This window comes from Pan troglodytes, chromosome 4, assembly GCF_028858775.2.
Source record: "Pan troglodytes isolate AG18354 chromosome 4, NHGRI_mPanTro3-v2.0_pri, whole genome shotgun sequence".
NCBI lineage: Eukaryota > Metazoa > Chordata > Mammalia > Primates > Hominidae > Pan > Pan troglodytes.
The window spans coordinates 64,029,357-64,044,562 of record NC_072402.2 but is presented as its reverse complement, the minus strand read 5'-3'; the positions used below and the strand labels follow the sequence as shown (position 1 = coordinate 64,044,562).

The window sequence follows — 15,206 nt, the reverse complement described above, 5'->3', positions numbered from 1 at the left end:
TCCTTTTGCAGTCAGCAAAATGAAGCAATTATGTGAATAAGTTTTTCCACTTGGCCTATTTTTCTGTCCATGGTTATTAATCAGTCTCACTGACTACATTTTCCATTTTACATCCCCTTTCAGGCACTACTCCAGGTAGCCAAGCATATCACATTATGTAAATTAAATAAAACAAAATCTTTTCCCATTGAGCAAATGGATATACTTCACCTCTAATGCTTCCAGTCTTTCTCAGATCATTCAAAAAGCGTGATATTGTTTCCATAAAAGGACGTTCATCCCATTTGACTAACTGGAATTTCTTTAAGTAAAATTTTACTCCAGCTAATCTTTACCAAATAGCTGAATTAATTCAAGTTGACACCCTGTTATCTACCAGCTCTTCCAGCCCTTTTGCTTGATTGTTTTGTCATTTTGCCTTTTCTTCTCTTCTAAAGTGGGAGTATGGAGATTGACCCTTCTGAAACAGCTGTGTCACATCATGATCCTTGAGGATACCAGCTCTTAACTGGCTGCACATCAAAATCACTGTTTTCTTTTACCAATACACTAGACACACTCAAGCAGAGATTCTGGATTCTGATTTAATTGACACAGAGTAGGGCCTGGGCATTTTTAAAGCTCCCCACATGATTCTATTGTGCCTCATCTATCCTAGCCCTTAAGCAGGACCAAACATTTCTTCTAACTTAATTATTATTCTCTTAAACGTAGTCCAATTCCTTACAACTGATAGATTTCTATATGCTCATCTGCCTTGAGTGATGACAATTGAATGGTTTGGCTCTGTGTCCACACCCAATCTCATCTTGTAGCTCCCATAATTCCCACATGTTGTGGGAGGGGCCCAGTGGGAGATAATTGAATCATGAGGATGGGTCTTTCCTGTGCTGTTCTTGTGTTAGTGAGTAAGTCTCATGAGATCTGATCATTTCTAAAATGGAAGCTTCCCTGCACAAGCTCTCTCTTTGCCTGCTGCCATCCATGTAAGATGTAACTTGCTCCTCTTTGTCCTCCACCATGATTGTAAGGCCTCCCCACCCATGTGGAATTGTATGTCCATTAAACCTCTTTCTTTTGTAAATTGCCCAGTCTCAGGTATGTCTTTATCAGCAGCATGAAAACAGATGAATACAACAATACTGTAACAAATCTACTCACATCTGTACTCTTTATAGGAATTGCAGTGCTAAAACATTAGTGGGTCTTAATTCTAAGAGAGTTAAAAAATATTAATGCTTGTCCCACCCCTAAAGTCTAGGGTGTGACCTGAGCATTAGGTTATTTTAAACTTTTCTCAGGTAATAAACATGTGCAGCCAAGGTTTAGAACCACTCTATAGGGCCAATATATGTAAGAAAATTCAAATCCTTTAGCTGGGCATGGTGGCACACACCTGTAGCCCCAGGTACTCTGGAAGCTGAGGTGGGAGGATCGCTTGAGCCCAGGAGAGAGAGGCTGCATTAAGCTATGATCACATCACTGCACTCTAGCCTGGGTGACAAAGCGAGATCATGTAAAAAAAAAAAAAAAAAGGAGAAAGGAAGAAGAGGAAGGAAGGAAGGAAAGAAGGAAGGAAGGGAGGGAGAGAGAGAGAGAAAGAAAGAGAAAGAAAGAAAGAAAGAGAAAGAAAGAAGAGAAAATGAGAGAGAGGAAAAAAGAAAGAGAGAAAGAAGGAAAGAAAAGAAAAAGGAAGGAAGGAAAGGAAGAAAGAAAAAAGAGAAAGAAGAAAGAAGAAAATAAAGAGAAAGAAGAGAGAAAGAAAGAAACAGAGAAAGAAAAAGAAAGAAAGAAAGAAAGAAAGAAAGAAAGAAAGAAAGAAGAAAGAAAGAAGAAAGAAAGAAAGAAAGAAGGAAAAGGAAAGAGAAAATTGAAGTCCTGCCTTGTCAAATGTACTACTCCATTTTCCCTAAGGGATCCCAAGGGAAACTTAACTACAGGATAAAGACAGACAAAAGGACATAAATTACAACAACTCTAGGTGCACATATTATTTTGTTTCTGAAATTGGTTTTAAAATATCTATGTCAGAGTTCATTTCTAGAACTTTATCTCTAGAAAACATATTTTCACTTCTCAATACAGGAAAATGGAGATTGGAAAAATGAGGTTGGAAAATGATTTCCATGCTTATCTCTCAGCTTCTTTTTTCAACTTCCCTTTTTTCATCTCCATATCTTCACTGATACCTAAGAATCTCTGTTACATCACAGTCTTCAAGAGCTTTGATCGCAGCGAATTAGTTAAGACATTAGCTTTCAAAAGCATATGATATTCTCTCACAAGCATGTGTCTACTTTTAATAGGGCAAGCTATGTAAAGATTTTAAATCTCATTCCAGATATACCACATCTACTCTACCTATTTATGAGAACAGTCATGTCTCTAGACCAAGATAGAAATTCATAGTTAGGAAATAAATCCCTGTAGGGTTTTTCCACAGTCCCAATATGTCCCCTACTGTCCTGATTTTAGCAACAAAAATTCCCCATCCAGAAAATCCTTCATTCCTGAGTAAGTTGAAAGATTGGTCACCCTATTTCTATCTGTGTCTCTTTCTTTCATAATTGGCTCATAATCATAGCAGTCACAATTTTGAAAAATTTTATTTTACTGAATTACTCATTGCTGTTTTCTCATTTTGTAAATAATAAACACTTCTTAAGAAACATTGGAAATATACCGAAAATAGTAAACAATAAAACAGAAACCATTGGCAGAAACAGTCACTATTAAAATCTTACTATACTCCCTTCCAATGTTATTTCTGTTAATGCAAATTTAAAAATCAGAGATTTGCCTCTGTGAACTAGATTTCTTTTTACCTTTAGATATTATTTGACAAATATATAGCTCAATCATCTATCCAAACTTCTCTTTTACAGACTCCATGCCAATTAACCTTCTCCTATGAAACTATCATCTCTTCACATAGGATAAATATGGTTATTGACACACAAGCTTTCTTAGTTACATTGCGATCCAGATGTGCATCCCTAAATTTATACCACTTGGATTTAGAACGATCATTAATAAAGAGGCTTGGTCTTATCTCTTGCAATTTGCTTCTTCCTTCTTAAATTCAGTTCTTGTAATGTAACTATAATTTGGCGGCATCTTTTTGCCTCATATTCAAATTCTCTTTCAAACTGAGGTACATTTCTATATTTCTGTATTTGTATATTGTATATAATAGTATAGAAAACAATAATGAGATTATAGTGTTTGTAGAAGTTTTGAAGTATAATTAAATATTTAATATATAAATATATTAAATATGTATAAAATATCTGATTAGTAATAAGATAATAATGTATCTATCTCCAAGTTTTAAAACTAGGACTTTGAAATATCAGCAAAGTCCACCTGCTTTGACCAGCATCTCTTCTCCCTGCCTGCTTTAATCATGTCTTGGGTCCTGACAAATTTGCCCCCACATCCCTCCCAAATTACTCTCCAACTCTGTTCTATGTTTCAGGAAAATAACATTTATTTCCCAGTCTCCTTTGCTCTCCATTTTCCCAGTAAGCTATCCAGTGAGAGATGCCGTAAAAGCCTGCCTCTTCTCTGTAGGGCTACTTCCCACCAGATAGCCCCTCCCACCATGGAGCCAATTCCCATTATCTCTAGCAACCTGCCTGAAGTTCTGGCCTCTTGGCTCTGGTAATAGCACCTTCTCCCATTATCGTTCTAGTCCTAGGGACAGTACTGGTTTCTTGCTCTTGAGCTGCTGACTCACCAAGCCTGATTTGGCTTCCATCACTTGTGTAATCAATCACCTGTATTAAATCACCTCTGCTTGAAAGACCAAGAACAGTTTCTGATTTATAAGCAAACACTGAAAGCTCTTCTATTTCTTGTTTGTTAAGCAAGATTTGTCAAAGTTAAATATTTTATTTTATTGAATTCACTTTTTGCCTCTTCTACAATGATGATTTGCTTTTCCTCCTTTAACTTGTTAATGTGATGAATTATACATAGATTTTTTTTCTATTGTTAGAAATCCTTGCATTCATGGAATAAACACAATTTTCATACTATATTATATTTTTTATAGGTTTCTAAACTTAATTTGCTAACTTTTAATTTAAAATGTTTGCCATTAGGTTCATGAGGAAAGTTGGCGTCTAATTTTCTTGTCTTACACATTTCTCGTATAACATTGGTATCAAGATTGTATTGGCCTCATAAAATGAACCAACAAATGGACCTTTTTTTATTCTGGAGTTGTTCTTATAAAATGGAAATAATCCATTTCTTGAAAATATTTGATAGAACTCACCAGTAAAAATGTCTGGGCCTGCTGGTTCTCTTCTTCTAAGAAGAATTTGGAACTTATAATTAAAGCTCTTTAATGTGTTAGAAAACTTTCCAGGTTTCCTTGAACATGAATAAATTCCAATGATGAAAACCCCTCAGATATTAAATATAACCTTAAATATAACCTTTCCCCAATTCAATTTTTCTTTTGCAGATCTGATTAGATACTCTAATTTTTCAACCTCTATTTCACATATCAATTTTCCTTTCCTCCTCTGTACTGTCTTCAGCATAATTTTTTTAGTCTAACTTCCAACTCACTTATTTTCTTTTTGGTTCTATCCAATATTGTGTTTAACCTGTCCATTTAGTTTTTAATTTTCATTATATTTTTTATTTCTAAAAGATCTCTTAAATTCAGTTTCAATCTGCTTAATATAAGATACACACACTGTCTCAATTTATATTCCTGGCACACCTCATTGATCTTTTAAACATATTAAACATAGCTTTTATAGTTATATAATCATTCTAATATCTGAAATCTTTATGGGCATAATTCTCTTTCTGCTCATGATGTTTATTTCCTCATGAGTTTTCTAAGAGTCTTAGTTTTTTCTCATTTTGGATGAAATTTTACCTGTGGCCATTCTTTGAGACATGGGGTGAATGTGGGTTTCTCCAAAGACCCTTTGCCTTCGTCTTGTGTTTGGAGGTAATACCAACATGGGATAATGATAAAATAAATTATCAGTTTGATGTGTGGGTTTTTTTTTTTTAATTACACTTACAGTGAAAATTTAAACCACAAATTCATGTGAAGATGGCCTTGTAATTTTTCCTCTAAACAGCACTGAGTTTGAGGCAGGAAAATTTCCTGGTTGTCTCCCCCTGAGGAACAGGTTTTTATCTAGTTTATCCTTTCACTGAAATTATAGTCCTTCGTATCTCTGGCTTTCAGGAGTTTTCTCCTGTAAGACTGTTATACTGGGCAGGCACTAGGTTTTGTCTCACACTTTCCCATATCCCAGGTGGTCATAAAAATTGAAGCTCAGGGTACTAGGGCCAGGACTGTCCTTATGGAAGCCTCTTGGTTTGGGGGTCTGCATACCTCTCTGGATTTATGTATTCTCCTTATGCTTGGCCTATGTGGTTCACCTTAATTTCTATTCAAGTCAGTAATATACTTCTGAAAAATGATATGTACATTTTATCTGGTATTTGCAGATTTTATATAGCAGGATAGTGATTCAGCAAATCTAGTCTACCACAATGCTAGGAATAGAATTCCCCTAATTTTTTAAAACATTATATCAAATCATGTTTATTGCCATTAATAGTCTTATAAGTGTGATTTTAAGTAAATGCATTTTGTTATAACTCGTTGTGATTGTATATTTAACTAATTCACCCCTACCTCATGTTTTTTGGGAGTGAAGGTTGTACTCAACTCACTATATTAAGTAATACTACAGTAAACATCAATCTATACATGCATTAATAATGATTTCCAAGAAAGTAGTGAAACATGGTCATAATCATCTTTGAGGCTGATGGTATATATTTTCAAATTGCATCTCAGAAATAATGATACCAATGTGTGCTCTAATCAGCCGCATATGAAAGTGTTGTCTTTCTGTTCTCCAACCAATACAACTACCACTGTTTTTGTACCTACAAATCTGGCAAAGATGTGAGAAGGCATCTTATTGTTTCAATTTGTATTTCTTTGGTGACCAATGTACTAAATTGCTCTTTTCCTATTTATCATCTTTTTCAAACAAAATGTAAACCATTTTTTAAATTTTTTTATATTAATGCAAATCCTAAATCACTACTTTATTTATTCAATTTCCTAAGCAGAATTATATGTTGTCCCATTTATACATTTTATATTAGATCATTCTGCCTTACATTTATATGCTAAAAACTGTCAGAATTATATAATAATTATGAACAGTTGATTATAAATAATGTCTTTATTAGGATATTTTTCCATAAATCTAAATTTCATCAATCTTTCTTTAAATATCTCTACACAATTTCCTCTTGTATTATATTAATAATTGCAGATACACTTCTTTTTGCTATTTCTATTAATGCTTTCCTATTCCTATTGTCTGTTAGTCTCCCATTTTCTCCCATAAAATAAATAAAAATTTTACTACCAGATTCTGTGATATATTACTTCTTATTCCCAGCCTTCAACATTTTAAGAATTCAGATTGACCTTTTCTCCCATTCTTATTTCAAGTTATCAGCATGTCAATACTTGGGAAATCTCATCAAGTGTTTAACAGTGCATACCTTACTGACTCATTATTTATTTCAGTTTAACTTTCTTATTTTCATTCAACATTTTTCTCCATAATATGACTTTTTCAAGCTTTTTATTTTCTAATGCATTTCTCCAAATAGCAGCCATAACCCTTATATGCCCTCTTTCAATGACAGCCACAAAAGTGTGCTAGGCTTCTTGGAAGAAAATAATTATACCAATTTAAGAAGGAGAAAATTGATGTACTGATAAACAAATGGGCATCTTAGGATCATGTTTCTCACAAGTAAAGCAGTTCCAGAAATTCCTAGGACCCTAATGAGTTTTATTGTAAATAGGTTAAACATATCACGTAAAAAATTGTTTTCTACAGTTCTCTAATATTGCTTACAATTGTCCACGTTTCCATGTTTATAAACTTGCCTTTTTTTTTTTTTTAGTGGAGTTTTGCTGTTGTTGCCCAGGCTGGAGTGCAATGGCATGATCTTGGCTCACTGCAACCTCCACCTACCAGGTTCAAGCAATTCTTCTGCCTCAGCTTTCTGAGTAGCTGGGATTATAGGTGCGTGCCACCACACCTGGCTAATTTTTTGTATTTTTAGTAGAGACGGGGTTTCACCATGTTGGGCAGGCTGGTCTCGAACTCCTGACCTCAGGTGATCCACCCGCCTTGGCCTCCCAAAGTGCTGGGATTACAGGCATGAGCCACTGCACCCAGCCTTATACTTGCCCACTTTTTAATTCTAAGAACTTGCTACTCAATGGAGGATCCTGGGACCAATACCATCAGCATGACTTGAGGGCTTGTTTGAAAGCAGACTCAGAATCTGCAATTTATCAGGGTCCCCAGGTAATTTGTATGTGCAGTCTAGTTTGGTAGATCTGCTCTGGCAGACTGGAAGACTCTTCTATCTGCCTCATGTAAGGTGCAGGTGACATAATTAGGTAATCAAGCAAAAGATCACATTTTTTAATAAGAAAGAGACACTGGCTATTATTTTGAGTGGCAAAACAGGTTATTCAGTCCTAGTTTAAAATGGAAATGACAGAGATCAGGATCAAGATTTTTAATTTGAGATGTGCCTGCGATGCAATTACATTTGCTGAATGAAACTGCTTCAGTAATTAGATGCAGGTTTCTTCTCTCTTCTTTTTGAGATGTAGAGAGGACACAATAGGCTCATGGAACTTAAAGAACTCGACACCAGCTAACAAAACATGCTATCCAGCCTCTTTCATTTCACCATATTGCTTTCTTGAAAACATAGTACAGTGCCAGTTTAGCATTGAAAAAAAATCAGTTATCCTAATTCTAAAAAGAGGAGACAGCCAGGCGTGTTGGGTCACTAAAAATACAAAAAATTAGCTGGGCATGGTGGTGCATGCCTGTAATCCCAGCTACTTGGGAGGCTGAGGCAAAAGAATCACTTAAACCCGGGAGGTGAAGGTTGCAGTGTGCTCAGATAGCACCATTGCACTCCCGCCTGGGCAACAAGAGTGAAACTCCATCTCAAGAAAAAAAAAGAAACAGAGAGAGAGAGACAAACTGTAATTTCATTTCAGAAGTTTTATAGGGTACTATTTCCAATTCTTTTTTTCTTACTCCATTGAAGTGTAATTAGCAGTATGTGAAAATTTCCACTTTATCCTCAATCAGTAGCCTCTCCTTCCAATTAGCATATTTTTTTTCTATTAATTTTGTAAAGTGGGATTCTTGTTTTACACATACCCCTGGAAAGTATACTTAAACTGTGAGACCCTGGGATTTTATATTTCCAAATAGAAGATACCATCCTCTTGTATCACAAAATGTACTTAAGATGGTTTGGACTATATTTAAATATTCTTGAATGAAATAGACTTAGTGATTGAAGCCAATTATTATATTTTTCCACACCAAAATAAATGCAATAGGAAAAGATGACAGTACTATCTAGTATTCCTGCTTCAATATTGCACAAATTAGAAACATACATATTCTGTTATGTTATAGGGTCTAGGGCTTTCGGAGGACAAGGCTGCAGTCAGCTGAGATCGTGCCACTGCACTCCAGCCTGGGCGACAGAGTGAGACCCTTTCTCAATAATAGTAATAAAAGTAAAAAGAAATATAATATTTAATCAATATATGCACACACATGGGTTTATCATGACACACATGACATTTGTGTACAGTGAAAAAAAATGAGTAAATCTAGAAACCTGTATTGCCTCAATAGCTAGCTGAGTACTTCAATATGCATGTTTATTTCAACAATTTTGTGTTAAGCTTCAGTGGTAAATAAGCAGAGTACACTGACCATAATGAATACTTCTTTTGATGAGGGTTATCACTACACAATTAAAATATGATATAGTTGGCTGGGCACGTTGGCTCACACCTATAATCCCAGCACTTTGGGAGGCCGAGGCAGGTGGATCTCCTGAGGATGGGAGTTCCAGACCAGCCTGACCATGGAGAAACCCCGTCTCTATTAAAAATACAAAATTAACCAGGCATGGTGGCACATGCCTGTAATCCCAGCTACTCAGGACACCGAGGCAGGAGAATCACTTGAGCCCGGGAGGCAGAGGTTGTGGTGAGCCGAAATAGTGCCATTGCACTCCAACCTGGGCAACAAGAGCAAAACTCCATCTCAAAAAAAAAATAATAAATATATATATTATATATAATAAATATATCATATATATGACATAGTTTAGAGTTAAATACTGACTGCTCTTGGGAACTTTGAGGTATTCTGAGGGATATAAATAACATGAAGAGAATAGCACATTGGCTTGCAGCAGATTAGAGTCTGTTACCTGCGTGAATACTTGCTTTTCATGAACTATGAGGATCCCGTTAGCTTTTGAACCACTTCTACTTGTGTTTAAATTTACCCTTTAATTTTGGGGTTTGACAGACTCTGCCCTTCTGTTCCGCTTGAGTCTGGCTTTTCCTACTCTGACTCACTTTGATTCTTGACCTCTGAATCTTATTCCTATTTTACAATAAACACACATGGCACATATGCCAATGAGTAGAGTGGAAGAGGGAAAAATTGCCAAGGAACTGTGTTTAATTTTGATCCTTTCGCAAACCAGATACCATAACAGAAAAATTTTAGGAATATGTGCATGTTCAGTAGCCTTCAATGCAATTACACTCATTATTACAAAGTGTTGGATAATCAATATTTTTTAAAGATTCACTAGTCCCTTCTCATAATTTTAGAACTTTGGGAAGTAATAATACAAATGTATTTTTAGCTGTGTCCTTTAATCTTTTACTGTTTCCTCTATGTGTGGTGTTTGGTTTGTGTGTGTGTGATAATTATTATAAAGATCAGAGGCTAACAGAGGTGTTTATCACAAACTTTTAAAATTTTTATTTTTATTTTTTAATTCTTTTTAAGAGACAGAGTCTCACTGCGTCACTCAGGCTGGATGCAGTGGTGCCAACTTAGCTCACTGCAACCTCCGCCTTCAAGGTTCAAGCGATTCTGCTGCCTCAGCCTCCCAAGTAGCTGGGACTACTGGAGGGTGCCACCATGCCCCACTAATTTTTGTATTTTTAGTAGAGATGGGGTTTCATCATGTTGGCCAGGCTGGTCTTGAACTCCTGACCTCATGATCCGCCCGCCTCAGCTTCCCTAAGTTCTGGGATTACAAGCGTGAGCCACCGCGCTCGGCTGCATGACCTTTTAACTTGTCTCATACACTCAATATACTCAAGGTATACCTTCCAAAGTGAAAAATTATGGCACGTTGCAGTCCTGACCGCTAATTGAGAGCTTTGATGCGTTGGATTTTGGAGACCTCATTTTATCACCTGGTCCTTTTACTTTATGACTTGTCATGCTGCCATCTTTTGATGGGATTGAGATCAAGATAATAATTCCCAACTGGTCAGGAATATTGTGCCCCTTTGTTTTTATATCCAGATGCAATAGAGCCTCTGACACACCACTACTGTGGTTCTTAGGATTTGGAACAAAATGCTTCTTTCTTTGACAAAATAAATGTTTTCTTTAAAGAATTCTTGATTGATCCTGGACCATTGTAGAAACTGAAGTCTTACCAATGCAAAAAAAATATGACAACATGAGCTGCTTATCATGAAATAAGTGTTTTCCAGTTAACTATCCTGCTTCATCAGCAGGTAGGAATAATAGAATCTATACCTATGTCTTCATGGGAAGTTCTCTATGGCCAGTTGATTAGTGAGGGAAAAATTGAGCCTGATTTACAGAAGTCGCTGTACAACATCACAGCAACAGCCAAAAGTAGATTGCTTAGGCATTATAACCTACTTGAATGCAATCTTAAAAGAAATTCAGCCTATGTAATCAGTTGTCCACGATGTCTAGAAGGAGAGATATTATTGATTTATATGTGGCAGCTAAAAATTTGTCTAGGTAATTAGGGACTTGGGGCCAGGCCTGGTGGCTCACACTTGTAATCCCAGAACTTTGGGAGGACAAGACAGGCGGATTGTCTGAGGTCAGGAGTTCGAAACCAGCCTGGCTAACATGGTGAAACTCCATCTTTACTAAAAATACAAAAATTAGCCAGGTGTGGTGGTATGTGCCTGTAGTCCCAGCTACTCGAGAGGCTGAGGTGGGAGAATCTCTTGAATCCAGGAGGCAGAAGTTGCAGTGAGCCAAGATTGCACCACTGCACTCCAGCCTGGGCAACAAAGCGAAACTCCGTCTCAAAAAAAAAAAAGATAATTAGGGACTTGGAAGGACAAAGATTGAAGCATTGGTGACAATGAGTTTTGGGGAAAAATATGTAGATGAACTACAGAAAATGAGCCAGAGTGTAAGAATATTTGTGCTTAATATGAATACTCACCAAACTATCATCAGGAAGGTTATCAAATAAATATGAAGGTATGAAACAACTTCTTTCACCAGGCACTACATTGCTTGCTCAGAAGGCTAATAAACAGCAACATTGGTGGTAGCAGTAGAGAATACATATAGGTTTAGCAACATGTTGGACTTTACCACTGTCCCTTACCAAAGCCTATTTAGCTGTCAAGACTATTAGGTGTCCAACACACAAGCAACAAGGACCAAGGCTAAGCACAAAATAACATATCCTGGGTGAATAAACCAGTCACCTTTTGTCAGACTTGTTGATTTTACCGGAGCTCCTCTATGATAAAGGCAACAAGGAATGTTGTAAATGGAATCTAGCTTTATATCCTTGAATTACATTTGCTTGACCTGACATCATGTTTCTCTGATCACCACTCTCCGTGGGTACATTGAATGCCTTATACATACTGCCATAATATCCTGTTCTACATCCTTCTATTCAAAGAACTTGTTGTATAACAAATGAGTAGATATTCACTGGACTCACCTGGTCCACCATTTATCCTATCACTAACCAAAATTATTATTATTATAGAATGGCGAATATTTTATTAAAGACTCAATCACAGTGCCAGCTGGAGACAATGGCTTATAAGGTTGTACTCATGCCAGAGGATGTGGTGGTGTATCCTCTGAACTAGTAACTAAGTATAAGCTTGTCTGGTGTCTCCCATATAAAAAATACAACAATCTTTGATCTTTGTTATGAATGTTGAAGTGACTCCTTTTGTCATTACATCTAATGATCCACTCCAAATATTTGTCTCTTGTCTCTGAGATTCTAGGTTTTTGCAGAATTAGTACCCAAGGGGAGAGCCTCAACAATATTTCATTTTATGATCCATCCTTTGTTAGAGGATGAAAGACTTCTAACTGGCCTTTTAGGTTGCCTGAGACCTTTAGACAAACAGTCAAAAATTTAAAATTTAAAATGTGGCACACTGTTGCATGGGGTAGTAAATCTTGACCTTAAAACTGCTATTTGTAAGAAAAACAGAAAGAATTCAGGGATCCCCTTTGATGGCTCTTAATTCTATACAGTCCTATAAATATTCATGAAGACTAGCCAGGAGTGGTGGTGCACACCTGTAATTCCAGCTACTCCAGAGGCTGAGGAAGAGAATGACTTGAACCTGGGAGGCGGAGGTTGCAGTGAGCTGAGATCATGCCACTTCACTCCAGCCTGGGTGACAGAGCAAGACTCTGTCTCAAAAAAATAAAAACAAAGAAAAAAATTAATGAAGACTAATTGCCAAAACTTGGAAGCAACCAAGATGTCCTTCAATAGGTGATTACATAAGCAAACTGTGGTATATTCATACAGTGGAATATTATTCAGTGCTAAAAGGAAAAAACTATCAAGCCACAAAAAGATACAGAAAAAACAAATACATTTTGCTAAGTGAAAGAAGCCAGTCTGAAAAGGGTACATACTGTGATTTCAACTATATGACATTCTGCAAAAGGCCAAACTATAAAGACAGTAAAAAGATCAGTGGTTATCTTTGCAGACGCCGCCGTCGCTGGGAGCCCTGTACTATCAGCCATGGTCAAACCCATCGTGTTTTTTGACATCGCCGTTGACGCCAAGCCCTCGGGCTGCGTCTCCATCAAACTGTTTGCAGACAAGATTCCAAAGACAGCAGAAAAGTTTCATGCTCTGAGCACTGGAGAGAAAGGATTTTGTTATAAGGGTTCCTGCTTTCACAGAATTATTCCAAGGTTTATGTGTCAGGGTGGTGACTTCACACACCATAATGGCACTGGTGGCAAGTCCATCTATGGGGAGAAATTTCATGATGAGAACCTCATCCGAAAGCATACAGGTTCTGGCATCTTGTCCATGGCAAATGCTGGACCCAACACAAATGGTTCCCAGTTTTTCATCTGCACTGCCAAGACTGAGTGTTTGGATGGCAAGCATGTGGCCTTTGGCAAGGTGAAAGAACGCATGAATATTGTGGAAGCCATGGAGCACTTTGGGTACAGGAATGGCAAGACCAGCAAGAAGATCACTATTGCTGACTGTGGACAATTCTAATGAGTTTGACTTGTGTTTTATTTTAACCACCAGACCCATTCCTTCTGTAGCTCAGGAGAACACCCCTCCACTCCATTTGCTTGCAATATCCTAGAATCTTTGTGCTCTTGCTGCAGTTCCCTTTGGGTTCCATGTTTCCCTTGTTCCCTTCCGTGCTAGCTGGATTGCAGAGTTGAGTTAAGTTTATGATTATGAAATAAAAACCAAGTAACAACAACAACAACAAAAAGATCAGTGGTTGCCAGGGGTTTGGGGATGGGTAGGGAGATAAATAGTTCTGAAACAGGCGATTTTTAGGGGATTGAAAATAGTTTGGTAATAATGTAATGATGGGTACATGACATTATGCATTTTGCAAAACTCATAGGCCTGTACCACACAAAGAGTGAACCCTAATGTAAACTGGGGGTGGGATAAAGGTGAGAGTATATGAGAACTCTGTACTTTCTGCTCGATCTTTCCATAAAGCTAAAACAGCTCAAAAAATAAAGTCTATTATTTTTTTAAATGAAAGAAATTAACAATGACCATAGCACGCTCACACAAATAGATTATCGAGGACATTTCTCTGTCAGGAATGAATATTGGGTCATCTCACAAGGTAAAACCCTGACTAGCAGAGGTGTTAGCTGAGGGCACATGGCTGTAGATGCCAACAGTGACCTGATGGCCACTTGCAGAAGGGAGAGCCTTGACATCCAAACACATTGTTTCTCGTGTATTGTCTTGTGCATACTTATGTATCTTAACAAGTTTCCTTCTTTCCTCTCCATTTATCCCTCTTTTTAAAACAGGGCTTATTGAGGGTGATTAACTTAATTTTTAAGTGATATGTGGCAGAATGTCAAGAGAGTATAGTGGAGAACTTCGTAAGGAATGGACATAACCCAGAATTCTTAGACTCAGAGTACATGCTGTGATTGAGAATTTTTTATTGTTTCATTGTTCAAGAGATTGTAGGTACATGTTCAATTATTAGAGAAATAGTTGCACTCTGTTAGAAGGAAGCTTGGGTCTTTTGTGTTTACTTTCAAAAGGGAAAGTTTATATTGATATTGAACAAGTTAAAGCATGCATATTTATTATTTGATGTTTGTTTCTGTGTTTGAGGAATTCCTCAGCCTATCAGTTTTGACGAAAACAAGAAACCACCTCCTGCTTTAGAAGCTAAAATGCCAAATGCTTGCTTTCTCAGCCTCCTTTGCAGCTAGGGTACAAGCATATGATTTAGGTTTTGCCAATCTGTTTGCCAGTGCTGAATTTCGACTTTGGAATTAATAAAAAAAGAAGCAGATTCAGTTATGCTTTCTCTTGTTTCTGGTGGAGGCCATGTAGCAGCTGCTACAATATCTGTTGCATAGGGAACAAGTGGGAGTGGTGCTGGTGGCTTTGCAGTTAGCCTAGGATTGAGCAATTGCTGCAACTGTTGCTCTCTGCAGCTTCAGCGTTACTTCTTACTGGTGGTGACAGTGGTTTCCTCCCTGGATGAGTTCTACAGCATGGTTTGGGGTACATTTCCTGGCTGCCTAGCTTTGATCTGGCTTTCTAGCCTTCTCAACAGTTCTACAAGTTCCCCACTATTTCTGTGATAAAACTATTTATTGTTAATGTCAGCCATAACTGGCTTCTGTGGTTTATATTTTTTTAAAATTCCAAGATATACAAATGTAACAGATAGCTCAACAAACATATGTCTTTTTAAATTAAGATATATTCTGTGTCACATGAAGTACAATGGACAAAATTCAACAAATTGAATT

General features: G+C 37.0%; 1 protein-coding gene across 1 annotated transcript; it reads left to right on the top strand.

Moving 5' to 3' along the window:
- Nucleotides 1-12,951: 12,951 nt before the first annotated feature.
- Nucleotides 12,952-13,446, top strand: LOC461885 (peptidyl-prolyl cis-trans isomerase A-like 4C). Its single transcript, XM_003310713.4, has one exon. The coding sequence runs from the start codon at nt 12,952-12,954 to the stop codon at nt 13,444-13,446; it is 495 nt and encodes a 164-aa protein (XP_003310761.3).
- The last annotated feature ends 1,760 nt before the right edge of the window (nt 13,447-15,206 follow it).